This window comes from Salmo salar, unplaced genomic scaffold (assembly GCF_905237065.1).
Source record: "Salmo salar unplaced genomic scaffold, Ssal_v3.1, whole genome shotgun sequence".
NCBI lineage: Eukaryota > Metazoa > Chordata > Actinopteri > Salmoniformes > Salmonidae > Salmo > Salmo salar.
Window position 1 is genome coordinate 140,001 of NW_025546990.1, and position 16,270 is coordinate 156,270.

The 16,270-nt window shown below is 52.8% G+C and overlaps 1 protein-coding gene across 1 annotated transcript in view; it reads right to left on the reverse strand.

Annotated features, from left to right (window-relative positions):
- Positions 1-16,270, reverse strand: part of LOC106595426 (E3 ubiquitin-protein ligase SMURF1) — a gene marked incomplete at its 5' end in the record, with an annotated part of 55,368 nt that overhangs the window by 19,446 nt on the left and 19,652 nt on the right. Inside the window, 5 exon segments of the mRNA XM_045711075.1 lie at positions 525-671; positions 8,667-8,751; positions 10,805-10,951; positions 10,954-11,015; positions 11,138-11,237. Of these exon segments, the coding sequence (XP_045567031.1) occupies positions 525-671; positions 8,667-8,751; positions 10,805-10,951; positions 10,954-11,015; positions 11,138-11,237 (541 nt within the window).

Consider the following 16,270-nt stretch of genomic DNA (forward strand, 5'->3'; position numbering starts at 1 on the left):
CAAATCCCAATCGAGATGTTTGTGGGAGGATCTGGGCCAAAATTCCTCCACATCGACGTGAGATGACAACTACAGGAAGTGTTTGGTTGGAGTCATGGCAACTACAGTAAATTCCTCCACATCGACGCGAGATGACAACTACAGGAAGTGTTTGGTTGGAGTCATGGCAACTACAGTAAATTCCTCCACATCGACGCGAGATGACAACTACAGGAAGTGTTTGGTTGGAGTCATGGCAACTACAGTAAATTCCTCCACATCGACGCGAGATGACAACTACAGGAAGTGTTTGGTTGGAGTCATGGCAACTACAGTAAATTCCTCCACATCGACGCGAGATGACAACTACAGGAAGTGTTTGGTTGGAGTCATGGCAACTAAAGGGAACCAGTTATTGAGCGTAAGGTGGAAATCACTTTTCACACGAGGGGCATAACTACGTTTATGAAATAACTGAAATAAGTGAAATAAGTGCAATAAGTGTAATAAGTGCAATAAGTGCAATAAGTGAAATAAGTGTGCACCTGATGATGGTGTGAAGCCGAGGGTCAGTGAACTGCGTTGTTCGGTTGTTGTGATCCACAAAGTAGATCCTTCCAGATACCGTACTCCTCACCTCCCATCCGGCCGGCAGAGGACCCAACTCCTCACAGCTCACACTGGTCAGGTCCCTGGACCAATCACAACACACCTCACTGGTCAGATCCCTGGACCAATCACAACACACCTCACTGGTCAGGTCCCTGGACCAATCACAACACACCTCACTATCAGGTGCCTGGACCAATCACAATACACCTCACTATCTGGTCCCTGGACCAATCACAACACACCTCACTATCATGTCCCTGGACCAATCACAACACACCTCACTGGTCAGGTCCCTGGACCAATCACAACACACCTCACTATCTGGTCCCTGGACCAATCACAACACACCTCACTATCATGTCCCTGGACCAATCACAACACACCTCACTATCTGGTCCCTGGACCAATCACAACACACCTCACTAGTCAGGTCCCTGAACCAATCACAACACACCTCACTGGTCAGGTCCCTGGACCAATCACAACACACCTCACTGGTCAGGTCCCTGGACCAATCACAACACACCTCACTATCAAGTCCCTGGACCAATCACAACACACCTCACTATCAGGTCCCTGGGACCAATCACAATACACCTCACTATCAGCTGCCTGGGACCAATCACAACACACCTCACTATCTGGTCCCTGGACCAATCACAATACACCTCACTATCAAGTCCCTGGACCAATCACAATACACCTCATTATCAGGTGCCTGGGACCAATCACAATACACCTTACTGAGCTCTACACCAATCACAACACACCTTACTGAGCTCTAAACCAATCACAACACACCTTACTGAGCTCTAAACCAATCACAACACACCTTACTGAGCTATAAACCAATCACAACACACCTTACTGAGCTCTACACCAATCACAACACACCTTACTGAGCTCTATACCAATCACAACACACCTTACTGAGCTATAAACCAATCACAACACACCTTACTGAGCTATAAACCAATCACAACACACCTTACTGAGCTATAAACCAATCACAACACACCTTACTGAGCTATAAACCAATCACAACACACCTTACTGAGCTATAAAACAATCACAACACACCTTACTGAGCTCTAAACCAATCACAACACACCTTACTGAGCTATAAACCAATCACAACACACCTTACTGAGCTCTACACCAATCACAACACACCTTACTGAGCTATAAACCTTCCAACTGGATTCAGGTAGGGTGGTAAAGGACGAGGTAGTGGGGGGAGGATAGATGGAGAGGTAGGGGGGAGGATAGATGGAGAGGTAGGATAGATAGAGAGGTAGGGGGAGGATAGATGGAGAGGTAGGGGGAAGTAGGATAGATGGAGAGGTAGGGGGAGGATAGATGGAGAGGTAGGGGGAGGATAGATGGAGAGGTAGGGGGAGGATAGATGGAGAGGTAGGGGGGAGGATAGATGGAGAGGTAGGGGGGAGGATAGATGGAGAGGTAGAGGGGGAGGATAGATGGAGAGGTGGGGGGTGGTAGGATAGATGGAGAGGTAGGGTGGTGGTAGGATAGATGGAGAGGTAGGGGGGGAGGCTAGATGGAGAGGTAGGGGGAGGATAGATGGAGAGGTGGGGGGGAGGTAGGATAGATGGAGAGGTAGGGTGGTGGTAGGATAGACGGAGAGGTAGGGGGGAGGATAGATGGAGAGGTAGGGGGGAGGTAGGATAGATGGAGAGGTAGGGGGGAGGATAGATGGAGAGGTAGGGGGGAGGATAGATGGAGAGGTAGGGGGGAGGATAGATGGAGAGGTAGAGGGGGAGGATAGATGGAGAGGTGGGGGGAGGTAGGATAGATGGAGAGGTAGGGGGGTGGTAGGATAGATGGAGAGGTAGGGGGGAGGATAGATGGAGAGGTAGGGGGAGGTAGGATAGATGGAGAGGTAGGGGGAGGATAGATGGAGAGGTAGGGGGTGGGAGGATAGATGGAGAGGTGGGGGGAGGATAGATGGAGAGGTAGGGGGGAGGATAGATGGAGAGGTAGGGTGGTGGTAGGATAGATGGAGAGGTAGGGTGGTGGTAGGATAGATGGAGAGGTAGGGGGAGGTAGGATAGATGGAGAGATAGGGGGAGGATAGATGGAGAGGTAGGGGGAGGTAGGATAGATGGAGAGGTAGGGGAGGATAGATGGAGAGGTAGGGGGGAGGATAGATGGAGAGGTGGGGGGGAGGATAGATGGAGAGATAGGGGGAGGATAGATGTAGAGGTAGGGAGGGATAGATGGAGAGGTAGGGGGAGGTAGGATAAATGGAGAGGTAGGGGGGGATAGATGGAGAGGTAGGGGGAGGTAGGATAGATGGAGAGGTAGGGGGGAGGATAGATGGAGAGGTAGGGGGAGGTAGGATAGATGGAGAGGTAGGGGGGAGGATAGATGGAGAGGTAGGGGGGAGGATAGATGGAGAGGTAGGGGGGAGGTAGGATAGATGGAGAGGTAGGGGGAGGATAGATGGAGAGGTAGGGGGGAGGTAGGATAGATGGAGAGGTGGGGGGAGGTAGGATAGATGGAGAGGTAGGGGGGAGGATAGATGGAGAGGTAGGGGGGAGGATAGATGGAGAGGTAGGGGGAGGTAGGATAGATGGAGAGGTAGGGGGGAGGTAGGATAGATGGAGAGGTAGGGGGGAGGATAGATGGAGAGGTAGGGGTGAGGTAGGATAGATGGAGAGGTAGGGGGGAGGATAGATGGAGAGGTAGGGGGGAGGATAGATGGAGAGGTGGGGGGAGGATAGATGGAGAGGTAGGGGGGAGGATAGATGGAGAGGTAGGGGGGAGGATAGATGGAGAGGTAGGGGGAGGTAGGATAGATGGAGAGGTGGGGGGAGGATAGATGGAGAGGTAGGGGGGAGGTAGGATAGATGGAGAGGTGGGGGGGAGGATAGATGGAGAGGTAGGGGGGAGGATAGATGGAGAGGTAGGGGGGAGGATAGATGGAGAGGTAGGGGGAGGATAGATGGAGAGGTAGGGGGAGGTAGGATAGATGGAGAGGTGGGGGGGAGGATAGATGGAGAGGTAGGGGGAGGATAGATGGAGAGGTGGGGGAGGATAGATGGAGAGGTAGGGGGAGGATAGATGGAGAGGTGGGGGAGGATAGATGGAGAGGTAGGGGGAGGATAGATGGAGAGGTAGGGGGGAGGATAGATGGAGAGGTGGGGGGAGGATAGATGGAGAGGTAGGGGGAGGATAGATGGAGAGGTAGGGGGGAGGATAGATGAGAGGTAGGGGGAGGTAGGATAGATGGAGAGGTAGGGGGAGGCTAGATGGAGAGGTAGGGGGGAGGTAGGATAGATGGAGAGGTAGGGGGGAGGATAGATGGAGAGGTAGGGGGGAGGTAGGATAGATGGAGAGGTAGGGGGAGGATAGATGGAGAGGTAGGGGGTGGGAGGATAGATGGAGAGGTGGGGGGAGGATAGATGGAGAGGTAGGGGGAGGATAGATGGAGAGGTAGGGTGGTGGTAGGATAGATGGAGAGGTAGGGGGGAGGTTAGATGGAGAGGTAGGGGGAGGATAGATGGAGAGGAAGGGGAGGCTAGATGGAGAGGAAGGGGGAGGATAGATGGAGAGGTAGGGGGGAGGTAGGATAGATGGAGAGGTAGGGAGAGGTAGGATAGATGGAGAGGTAGGGGGGAGGATAGATGGAGAGGTAGGGGGAGGATAGATGGAGAGGTGGGGGGGGAGGTAGGATAGATGGAGAGATAGGGGGGAGGTAGGATAGATGGAGAGGTAGGGGGAGGATAGATGGAGAGGTAGGGGGAGGATAGATGGAGAGGTAGGGGGGAGGATAGATGGAGAGGTAGGGGGGAGGATAGATGGAGAGGTAGGGGGAGGATAGATGGAGAGGTGGGGGAGGTAGGATAGATGGAGAGGTAGTGGGGAGGATAGATGGATAGGTAGGGGGAGGATAGATGGAGAGGTAGGGGGGAGGATAGATGGAGAGGTAGGGGGGAGGATAGATGGAGAGGTAGGGGGGAGGATAGATGGAGAGGTGGGGGGAGGTAGGATAGATGGAGAGATAGGGGGAGGTAGGATAGATGGAGAGGTAGGGGGAGGATAGATGGATAGGTAGGGGGGAGGATAGATGGAGAGGTAGGGGGAGGATAGATGGAGAGGTAGGGGGGAGGATAGATGGAGAGGTAGGGGGGAGGTAGGATAGATGGAGAGGTAGGGGGGAGGATAGATGGATAGGTAGGGGGTGGTAGGATAGATGGAGAGGTAGGGGGGAGGATAGATGGAGAGGTAGGGGGGAGGTAGGATAGATGGAGAGGTAGGGGGAGGATAGATGGATAGGTAGGGGGTGGTAGGATAGATGGAGAGGTAGGGGGAGGATAGATGGAGAGGTAGGGGGAGGTAGGATAGATGGAGAGGTAGGGGGAGGTAGGATAGATGGAGAGGTAGGGGGGAGGATAGATGGAGAGGTAGGGGGAGGATAGATGGAGAGGTAGGGGGAGGATTGATGGAGAGGTAGGGGGGAGGTAGGATAGATGGAGAGGTAGGGGGAGGTAGGGGGGAGGATAGATGGAGAGGTAGGGGGGAGGATAGATGGAGAGGTAGGGGGGAGGATAGATGGAGAGGTAGGGGGGGAGGATAGATGGAGAGGTAGGGGGAGGATAGATGGAGAGGTAGGGGGGAGGCTAGATGGAGAGGTAGGGGGAGGTAGGATAGATGGAGAGGTAGGGGGGAGGATAGATGGAGAGGTAGGGGGGAGGATAGATGGAGAGGTAGGGGGGAGGATTGATGGAGAGGTAGGGGGGAGGTAGGATAGATGGAGAGGTAGGGGGAGGTAGGATAGATGGAGAGGTAGGGGGAGGTAGGATAGATGGAGAGGTAGGGGGGAGGATAGATGGAGAGGTAGGGGGAGGTAGGATAGATGGAGAGGTAGGGGGGAGGTAGGATAGATGGAGAGGTAGGGGGGAGGTAGGATAGATGGAGAGGTAGGGGGGAGGATAGATGGAGAGGTAGGGGGAGGATAGATGGAGAGGTAGTGGGGAGGTAGGATAGATGGAGAGGTAGGGGGAGGATAGATGGAGAGGTAGGGGGGAGGATAGATGGAGAGGTAGTGGGGGAGGTAGGATAGATGGAGAGGTAGGGGGGAGGATAGATGGAGAGGTAGTGGGGGAGGATCGATGGAGAGGTAGGGGAGGAGGTAGGATAGATGGAGAGGTAGGGGGGAGGTAGGATAGATGGAGAGGTAGGGGGAGGATAGATGGAGAGGTAGGGGGAGGATAGATGGAGAGGTAGGGGGAGGATAGATGGAGAGGTAGTGGCGGAGGATAGATGGAGAGGTAGTGGGGAGGATAGATGGAGAGGTAGGGGGAGGATAGATGGAGAGGTAGTGGGGGAGGTAGGATAGATGGAGAGGTAGGGGGAGGTAGGATAGATGGAGAGGTAGGGGGAGGATAGATGGAGAGGTAGTGGGGGAGGTAGGATAGATGGAGAGGTAGGGGAGGTAGGATAGATGGAGAGGTAGGGGGAGGATAGATGGAGAGGTAGTGGGGGAGGTAGGATAGATGGAGAGTTAGGGGGGAGGATAGATGAAGAGGTAGGGGGGGAGGATAGATGGAGAGGTAGTGGGGGAGGTAGGATAGATGGAGAGGTAGGGGGAGGATAGATGGAGAGGTAGTGGGGGAGGATCGATGGAGAGGTAGTGGAGGAGGTAGGATAGATGGAGAGGTAGGGGGAGGATAGATGGAGAGGTAGGGGGGAGGATAGATGGAGAGGTAGGGCGGAGGTAGGATAGATGGAGAGGTAGGGGGAAGTAGGATAGATGGAGAGGCAGGGGGAGGATAGATGGAGAGGTAGGGGGAGGATAGATGGAGAGGTAGTGGGGGAGGACAGATGGAGAGGTAGGGGGGAGGATAGATGGAGAGGTAGGGGGGTGGTAGGATAGATGGGAGGTAGGGGGTAGGATAGATGGAGAGGTAGGGGGGAGGATAGATGGAGAGGTAGGGGGGAGGATAGATGGGGAGGATAGATGGAGAGGTAGGGGGGAGGTAGGATAGATGGAGAGGTAGGGGGGAGGATAGATGGAGAGGTAGGGGGAGGATAGATGGAGAGGTAGGGGGAGGATAGATGGAGAGGTAGGGGGGAGGTAGGATAGATGGAGAGGTAGGGGGGAGGATAGATGGAGAGGTAGGGGGAGGATAGATGGAGAGGTAGGGGGAGGTAGGATAGATGGAGAGGTAGGGGGGAGGTAGGATAGATGGAGAGGTAGGGGGAGGATAGATGGAGAGGTAGGGGGGAGGATAGATGGAGAGGTAGGGGGAGGATAGATGGAGAGGTAGGGGGGAGGTAGGATAGATGGAGAGGTAGGGGGGAGGATAGATGGAGAGGTAGGGGGAGGATAGATGGAGAGGTAGGGGAGGATAGATGGAGAGGTAGGGAGGAGGATAGATGGAGAGGTAGGGGGAGGTAGGATAGATGGAGAGATAGGGGGAGGATAGATGGAGAGGGGAGTGGGGAGGTAGAATAGATGGAGAGATAGGGGGAGGATAGATGGAGAGGTAGGGGGAGGTAGGATAGATGGAGAGGTAGGGGGAGGATAGATGGAGAGGTAGGGGGGAGGATAGATGGAGAGGTAGTGGGGAGGTAGGATAGATGGAGAGATAGGGGGAGGATAGATGGAGAGGTAGGGGGAGGATAGATGGAGAGGTAGGGGGGAGGTAGGATAGATGGAGAGGCAGGGGGGAGGTAGGATAGATGGAGAGGTAGGGAGGAGGATAGATGGAGAGGTAGTGGGGGAGGGAGGATAGATGGAGAGGTAGGGGGGAGGATAGATGGAGAGGTAGGGGGAGGATAGATGGAGAGGTAGGGGGGAGGTAGGATAGATGGAGAGGTAGGGGGAGGATAGATGGAGAGGTAGGGGGAGGATAGATGGAGAGGTAGTGGGGGAGGTAGGATAGATGGAGAGGTAGGGGGAGGATAGATGGAGAGGTAGTGGGGGAGGTAGGATAGATGGAGAGGTAGGGGGGGAGGATAGATGGAGAGGTAGGGGGGAGGTAGGATAGATGGAGAGGGTAGTATAGTGAGGGTAGAGGGTAGTATAGTAACGGTAGAGGGTAGTATAGTGAGGGTAGAGGGTAGTATAGTGAGGGTAGAGGGTAGTATAGTGAGGGTAGAGGGTAGTATAGTGAGGGTAGTATAGTGAGGGTAGAGGGTAGTATAGTGAGGGTAGAGGGTAGTATAGTAACGGTAGAGGGTAGTATAGTGAGGGTAGAGGGTAGTATAGTGAGGGTAGAGGATAGTATAGTAACGGTAGAGGGTAGTATAGTGAGGGTAGTATAGTGAGGGTAGTATAGTGAGGGTAGAGGGTAGTATAGTGAGGGTAGAGGGTAGGATAGTGAGGGTAGTATAGTGAGGGTAGTATAGTGAGGGTAGAGGGTAGTATAGTGAGGGTAGTATAGTGAGGGTAGTATAGTGAGGGTAGAGGGTAGTATAGTGAGGGTAGTATAGTGAGGGCAGTATAGTGAGGGTAGAGGGTAGTATAGTGAGGGTAGTATAGTGAGGGTAGTATAGTGAGGTCAGTATAGTGAGGGCAGTATAGTGAGGGTAGAGGGTAGTATAGTGAGGGTAGTATAGTGAGGGCAGTATAGTGAGGGTAGTATAGTGAGGGTAGTATAGTGAGGGTAGTATAGTGAGGGTAGAGGGTAGTATAGTGAGGGCAGTATAGTAAGGGCAGTATAGTGAGGGTAGTATAGTGAGGGTAGTATAGTGAGGGTAGAGGGTAGTATAGTGAGGGTAGTATAGTGAGGGTAGTATAGTGAGGGTAGTATAGTGAGGGTAGTATAGTGAGGGTAGAGGGTAGTATAGTGAGGGCAGTATAGTGAGGGTAGTGTAGTGAGGGTAGAGGGTAGTATAGTGAGGGCAGTATAGTGAGGGTAGTATAGTGAGGGTAGAGGGTAGTATAGTGAGGGTAGTGTAGTGAGGGTAGTGTAGTGAGGGTAGTATAGTGAGGGTAGTATAGTGAGGGTAGTATAGTGAGGGTAGAGGGTAGTATAGTGAGGGTAGTATAGTGAGGGTAGTATAGTGAGGGTAGTATAGTGAGGGTAGTATAGTGAGGGTAGTACCTGGGTATTCGCGGGTCGTGCCAGGTACTGACTCCCGTCTGTGTGTGGAGAAAATAAACCTGTCCTTGGACTGTAGTGCGCTGCTCTGTAACACACACACACACACACACACACACACACACACACACACACACACACACACACACACACACACACACACACACACACACACACACACACACACACACACACACAGAGACAGGTCACACACTGCTGTCTGTCTTGACCGGAGCAGCCACACCTGCTCAATATCACACACCTGGCCCTGCTCAATATCACACACCTGGCCCTGCTCAATATCACACACCTGCTCAATATCACACACCTGGCCCTGCTCAATATCACACACCTGCTCAATATCACACACCTGGCCCTGCTCAATATCACACACCTGCTCAATATCACACACCTGGCCCTGCTCAATATCACACACCTGCTCAATATCACACACCTGGCCCTGCTCAATATCACACACCTGGCCCTGCTCAATATCACACACCTGCTCAATATCACACACCTGCTCAATATCACACACCTGGCCCTGCTCAATATCACACACCTGCTCAATATCACACACCTGCTCAATATCACACACCTGGCCCTGCTCAATATCACACACCTGCTCAATATCACACACCTGCTCAATATCACTCACCTGGCCCTGCTCAATATCACACACCTGCTCAATATCACACACCTGCTCAATATCACACACCTGCTCAATATCACACACCTGGCCCTGCTCAATATCACACACCTGCTCAATATCACACACCTGCTCAATATCACACACCTGCTCAATATCACACACCTGGCCCTGCTCAATATCACACACCTGCTCAATATCACACACCTGGCCCTGCTCAATATCACACACCTGCTCAATATCACAGACCTGGCCCTGCTCAATATCACACACCTGCTCAATATCACACACCTGCTCAATATCACACACCTGCTCAATATCACACACCTGCTCAATATCACACACCTGCTCAATATCACACACCTGGCCCTGCTCAATATCACACACCTGGCCCTGCTCAATATCACACACCTGGCCCTGCTCAATATCACACACCTGCTCAATATCACACACCACCTGGCCCTGCTCAATATCACACACCTGGCCCTGCTCAATATCACACACCTGGCCCTGCTCAATATCACACACCTGCTCAATATCACACACCTGGCCCTGCTCAATATCACACACCTGGCCCTGCTCAATATCACACACCTGCTCAATATCACACACCTGGCCCTGCTCAATATCACACACCTGGCCCTGCTCAATATCACACACCTGCTCAATATCACACACATGGCCCTGCTCAATATCACACACCTGCTCAATATCACACACCTGGCCCTGCTCAATATCACACACCTGGCCCTGCTCAATATCACACACCTGGCCCTGCTCAATATCACACACCTGGCCCTGCTCAATATCACACACCTGGCCCTGCTCAATATCACACACCTGGCCCTGCTCAATATCACACACCTGCTCAATATCACACACCTGGCCCTGCTCAATATCATACACCTGCTCAATATCACACACCTGGCCCTGCTCAATATCACACACCTGCTCAATATCACACACCTGCTCAATATCACACACCTGCTCAATATCACACACCTGGCCCTGCTCAATATCACACACCTGCTCAATATCACACACCTGCTCAATATCACACACCTGGCCCTGCTCAATATCATACACCTGGCCCTGCTCAATATCACACACCTGCTCAATATCACACACCTGCTCAATATCACACACCTGGCCCTGCTCAATATCATACACCTGGCCCTGCTCAATATCACACACCTGCTCAATATCACACACCTGCTCAATATCACACACCTGGCCCTGCTCAATATCATACACCTGGCCCTGCTCAATATCACACACCTGCTCAATATCACACACCTGCTCAATATCACACACCTGGCCCTGCTCAATATCATACACCTGGCCCTGCTCAATATCACACACCTGCTCAATATCACACACCTGGCCCTGCTCAATATCACACACCTGCTCAATATCACACACCTGCTGTCTGTCTCTCTCTCTCTCTCTCTCTCTCTCTCTCTCTCTCTCTCTCTCTCTCTCTCTCTCTCACCATATCCTTCAGGCAGATCTGGTGATTGGTTGCCATGCGGTCGGTTCTGAGGGTTGTGGGTGTGTCTTTGGGAATCCTGGTCTCTGATTCGCTGAGCCTGGAGCCGGTTCTCCTGGTTGGGTGAATCCGGTGGACAGGTCCCGCCCCGGCGGCTCCCGTGGGGTCTGAGTACGGCAGTGGCTCCTCACTGAAACAGCTCTCAAACACAGGCCTACACACACACACACACACACACACACACACACACACACACACACAGAGACGCACACAGAGACACACAACACACACACACCCCTGTTACACACACACACACACACACACACACACACACACCCCCACACCCCCTGTTAATCCTCACCCTCGTTCTCTAACAGTGCTCTACAGTCGACCACAGGTCCTCCGCTGCCCAAACCATCTCTGGTCTGGAGGCTCACTGGAAAACACAATGAACAGACATTACACACACAGTCTAGTACAGCTAACCTAGTGGGGACCCTAACCCCTACCCTTAACCCCTACCCTTAACCCCTACAGCTAACCTAGTGGGGACCCTAACCCCTAACCCCTACCCTTAACCCCTACCCCTTAACCCCTACAGCTAACCTAGTGGGGACCCTAACCCCTACCCTTAACCCCTACCCTTAACCCCTACCCTTAACCTAACCCCTACCCCTACCCCTACCCTTAACCCCTACCCCTTAACCTAACCCCTACCCTTAACCCCTACCCTTAACCCCTACAGCTAACCTAGTGGGGACCCCTAACCCCTACCCTTAACCCCTACCCTTAACCCCTACAGCTAACCTAGTGGGGACCCTAACCCCTACCCTTAACCCCTACCCTTAACCCCTACAGCTAACCTAGTGGGGACCCCTAACCCCTACCCTTAACCCCTACCCTAACCCCTACAGCTAACCTAGTGGGGACCCTAACCCCTACCCTTAACCCCTACCCTTAACCCCTACAGCTAACCTAGTGGGGACCCCTAACCCCTACCCTTAACCCCTACCCTTAACCCCTACCCCCTAACCCCTACCCTTAATCCCTACCCCTTAACCTAACCCCTATCCCTACCCTAACCCCTACCCTTAATCCCTACCCCTTAACCCATACAGCTAACCTAGTGGGGACCCCTAACCCCTACCCTTAACCCCTACCCTTAACCGCTACCCTTAACCCCTACCCCTTAACCTAACCCTAACCCCTACCCCCTACCCCCTAACCACTAACCCCTACCCTAACCCCTACCCCTTAACCTAACCCCTAACCCCTAACCCCTACCCCCTACCCCTAACCACTAACCCCTACCCTAACCCCTACCCCTACCCCTAACCACTAACCCCTACCCTAACCCCTACCCTTAACCCCCTAACCCCTAACCCTACCCCCTAACCTAACCCCTACCCTAACCCCTAATCCCTACGCCTAACCCCTACCCTTAACCCCTACCCCTACCCCCTAACCTAACCCCTACCCTAACCCCTAACCCTACCCCCTACCCTAACCCCTACCCCCTACCCCTAACCACTAACCCCTACTCCTAACCCCTAACCCTACCCTAACCCCTACCCCCTACCCCCTAACCACTAACCCCTACCCTAACCCCTACCCTAACCCCTAACCCCTACCCTAACCCCTAACCCCTACCCTAACCCCTAACCTAACCCCTACCCCAACCCCAAGCCCAACCCCTACCCCTACCCTAACCCCTACAGCTAACCTAGTGGGGACCCCTACCCCTACCCCCTACCCCTACAGCTAACCTAGTGGGGACCCCTAACCCCTAACCCCAGTCTAGTACAGCTAACCTTGTTACCCCCTAACCCCAGTCTAGTACAGCTAACCTTGTTACCCCCTAACCCCAGTCTAGTACAGCTAACCTTGTTACCCCCTAACCCCAGTCTAGTACAGCTAACCTTGTTACCCCCTAACCCCAGTCTAGTACAGCTAACCTTGTTACCCCTAACCCCAGTCTAGTACAGCTAACCGTGTTACCCCCTAACCCCAGTCTAGTACAGCTAACCTTGTTACCCCCTAACCCCAGTCTAGTACAGCTAACCTTGTTACCCCCTAACCCCAGTCTAGTACAGCTAACCTTGTTACCCCCTAACCCCAGTCTAGTACAGCTAACCTTGTTACCCCCTAACCCCAGTCTAGTACAGCTAACCTTGTTACCCCCTAACCCCAGTCTAGTACAGCTAACCTTGTTACCCCCTAACCCCAGTCTAGTACAGCTAACCTTGTTACCCCCTAACCCCAGTCTAGTACAGCTAACCTTGTTACCCCCTAACCCCAGTCTAGTACAGCTAACCTTGTTACCCCCTAACCCCAGTCTAGTACAGCTAACCTTGTTACCCCCTAACCCCAGTCTAGTACAGCTAACCTTGTTACCCCTAACCCCAGTCTAGTACAGCTAACCTTGTTACCCCCTAACCCCAGTCTAGTACAGCTAACCTTGTTACCCCCTAACCACAGTCTAGTACAGCTAACCTTGTTACCCCCTAACCCCAGTCTAGTACAGCTAACCTTGTTACCCCCTAACCCCAGTCTAGTACAGCTAACCTTGTTACCCCCTAACCCCAGTCTAGTACAGCTAACCTTGTTACCCCTAACCCCAGTCTAGTACAGCTAACCTTGTTACCCCCTAACCCCAGTCTAGTACAGCTAACCTTGTTACCCCCTAACCCCAGTCTAGTACAGCTAACCTTGTTACCCCCTAACCCCAGTCTAGTACAGCTAACCTTGTTACCCCCTAACCCCAGTCTAGTACAGCTAACCTTGTTACCCCCTAACCCCAGTCTAGTACAGCTAACCTTGTTACCCTAACCCCAGTCTAGTACAGCTAACCTTGTTACCCCCTAACCCCAGTCTAGTACAGCTAACCTTGTTACCCCCTAACCCCAGTCTAGTACAGCTAACCTTGTTACCCCCTAACCCCAGTCTAGTACAGCTAACCTTGTTACCCCCTAACCCCAGTCTAGTACAGCTAACCTTGTTACCCCCTAACCCCAGTCTAGTACAGTAACCCTAACCCTCTTACCCTAACCTTAACATTAACCCTAACCTTAAGAGCCTAGTTAGAGTGGAATATCCCCATTACTGGACTGAAACGTTTGTCCATTCTAGAAGTACAGTCATTGGCAACAATTATAAATGCAAATAGGATGTTAAAAACAGTTTTGATGGCGATGATTAAAAAAAAGAGCTACTATTTTTATTTTCCAAATGGTAATCGAAGAGCGCCTCCCATTCACTATTGAAGTTGGTTTCTGATTGGTCAACAAGCTTATTTGACGTGTATCTTTTTTGGCACCCAAACGGCCCAAACGGCGTTCCATAGCGGAGACCCAAACGGCCCAAACGGCGTTCCGTAGCAGAGACCCAAACGACCCGAACGACCCAAACGGCCTGAACGGCCCAAACGGCGTTCCGTAGCAGAGACCCAAACGGCCCGAACGGCCCAAACGGCGTTCCGTAGCAGAGACCCGAACGGCCCAAACGGCGTTCCGTAGCAGAGACCCAAACGGCCCAAACGGCGTTCCGTAGCAGAGACCCAAACGCCCCAAAGGCAGTTAACCCCACTGTTCCCCTGAACAAGGCAGTTAACCCCACTGTTCCCCTGAACAAGGCAGTTAACCCCACTGTTCCCCTGAACAAGGCAGTTAACCCCACTGTTCCCCTGAACAAGGCAGTTAACCCCACTGTTCCCCTGAACAAGGCAGTTAACCCCACTGTTCCCCTGAACAAGGCAGTTAACCCCACTGTTCCCCTGAACAAGGCAGTTAACCCCACTGTTCCCCTGAACAAGGCAGTTAACCCCACTGTTCCCCTGAACAAGGCAGTTAACCCCACTGTTCCCCTGAACAAGGCAGTTAACCCCACTGTTCCCCTGAACAAGGCAGTTAACCCCACTGTTCCCCTGAACAAGGCAGTTAACCCCACTGTTCCCCTGAACAAGGCAGTTAACCCCACTGTTCCCCTGAACAAGGCAGTTAACCCCACTGTTCCCCTGAACAAGGCAGTTAACCCCACTGTTCCCCTGAACAAGGCAGTTAACCCCACTGTTCCCCTGAACAAGGCAGTTAACCCCACTGTTCCCCTGAACAAGGCAGTTAACCCCACTGTTCCCCTGAACAAGGCAGTTAACCCCACTGTTCCCCTGAACAAGGCAGTTAACCCCACTGTTCCCCTGAACAAGGCAGTTAACCCCACTGTTCCCCTGAACAAGGCAGTTAACCCCACTGTTCCCCTGAACAAGGCAGTTAACCCCACTGTTCCCCTGAACAAGGCAGTTAACCCCACTGTTCCCCTGAACAAGGCAGTTAACCCCACTGTTCCCCTGAACAAGGCAGTTAACCCCACTGTTCCCCTGAACAAGGCAGTTAACCCCACTGTTCCCCTGAACAAGGCAGTTAACCCCACTGTTCCCCTGAACAAGGCAGTTAACCCCACTGTTCCCTGAACAAGGCAGTTAACCCCACTGTTCCCCTGAACAAGGCAGTTAACCCCACTGTTCCCCTGAACAAGGCAGTTAACCCCACTGTTCCCCTGAACAAGGCAGTTAACCCCACTGTTCCCCTGAACAAGGCAGTTAACCCACTGTTCCCCTGAACAAGGCAGTTAACCCCACTGTTCCCCTGAACAAGGCAGTTAACCCCACTGTTCCCCTGAACAAGGCAGTTAACCCCACTGTTCCCCTGAACAAGGCAGTTAACCCCACTGTTCCCCTGAACAAGGCAGTTAACCCCACTGTTCCCCTGAACAAGGCAGTTAACCCCACTGTTCCCCTGAACAAGGCAGTTAACCCCACTGTTCCCCTGAACAAGGCAGTTAACCCCACTGTTCCCCTGAACAAGGCAGTTAACCCCACTGTTCCCCTGAACAAGGCAGTTAACCCACTGTTCCCCTGAACAAGGCAGTTAACCCCACTGTTCCCCTGAACAAGGCAGTTAACCCCACTGTTCCCCTGAACAAGGCAGTTAACCCCACTGTTCCCCTGAACAAGGCAGTTAACCCCACTGTTCCCCTGAACAAGGCAGTTAACCCCACTGTTCCCCTGAACAAGGCAGTTAACCCCACTGTTCCCCTGAACAAGGCAGTTAACCCCACTGTTCCCCTGAACAAGGCAGTTAACCCCACTGTTCCCCTGAACAAGGCAGTTAACCCCACTGTTCCCCTGAACAAGGCAGTTAACCCACTGTTCCCCTGAACAAGGCAGTTAACCCCACTGTTCCCCTGAACAAGGCAGTTAACCCCACTGTTCCCCTGAACAAGGCAGTTAACCCCACTGTTCCCCTGAACAAGGCAGTTAACCCCACTGTTCCCCTGAACAAGGCAGTTAACCCCACTGTTCCCCTGAACAAGGCAGTTAACCCCACTGTTCCCCTGAACAAGGCAGTTAACCCCACTGTTCCCCTGAACAAGGCAGTTAACCCCACTGTTCCCCTGAACAAGGCAGTTAACCCC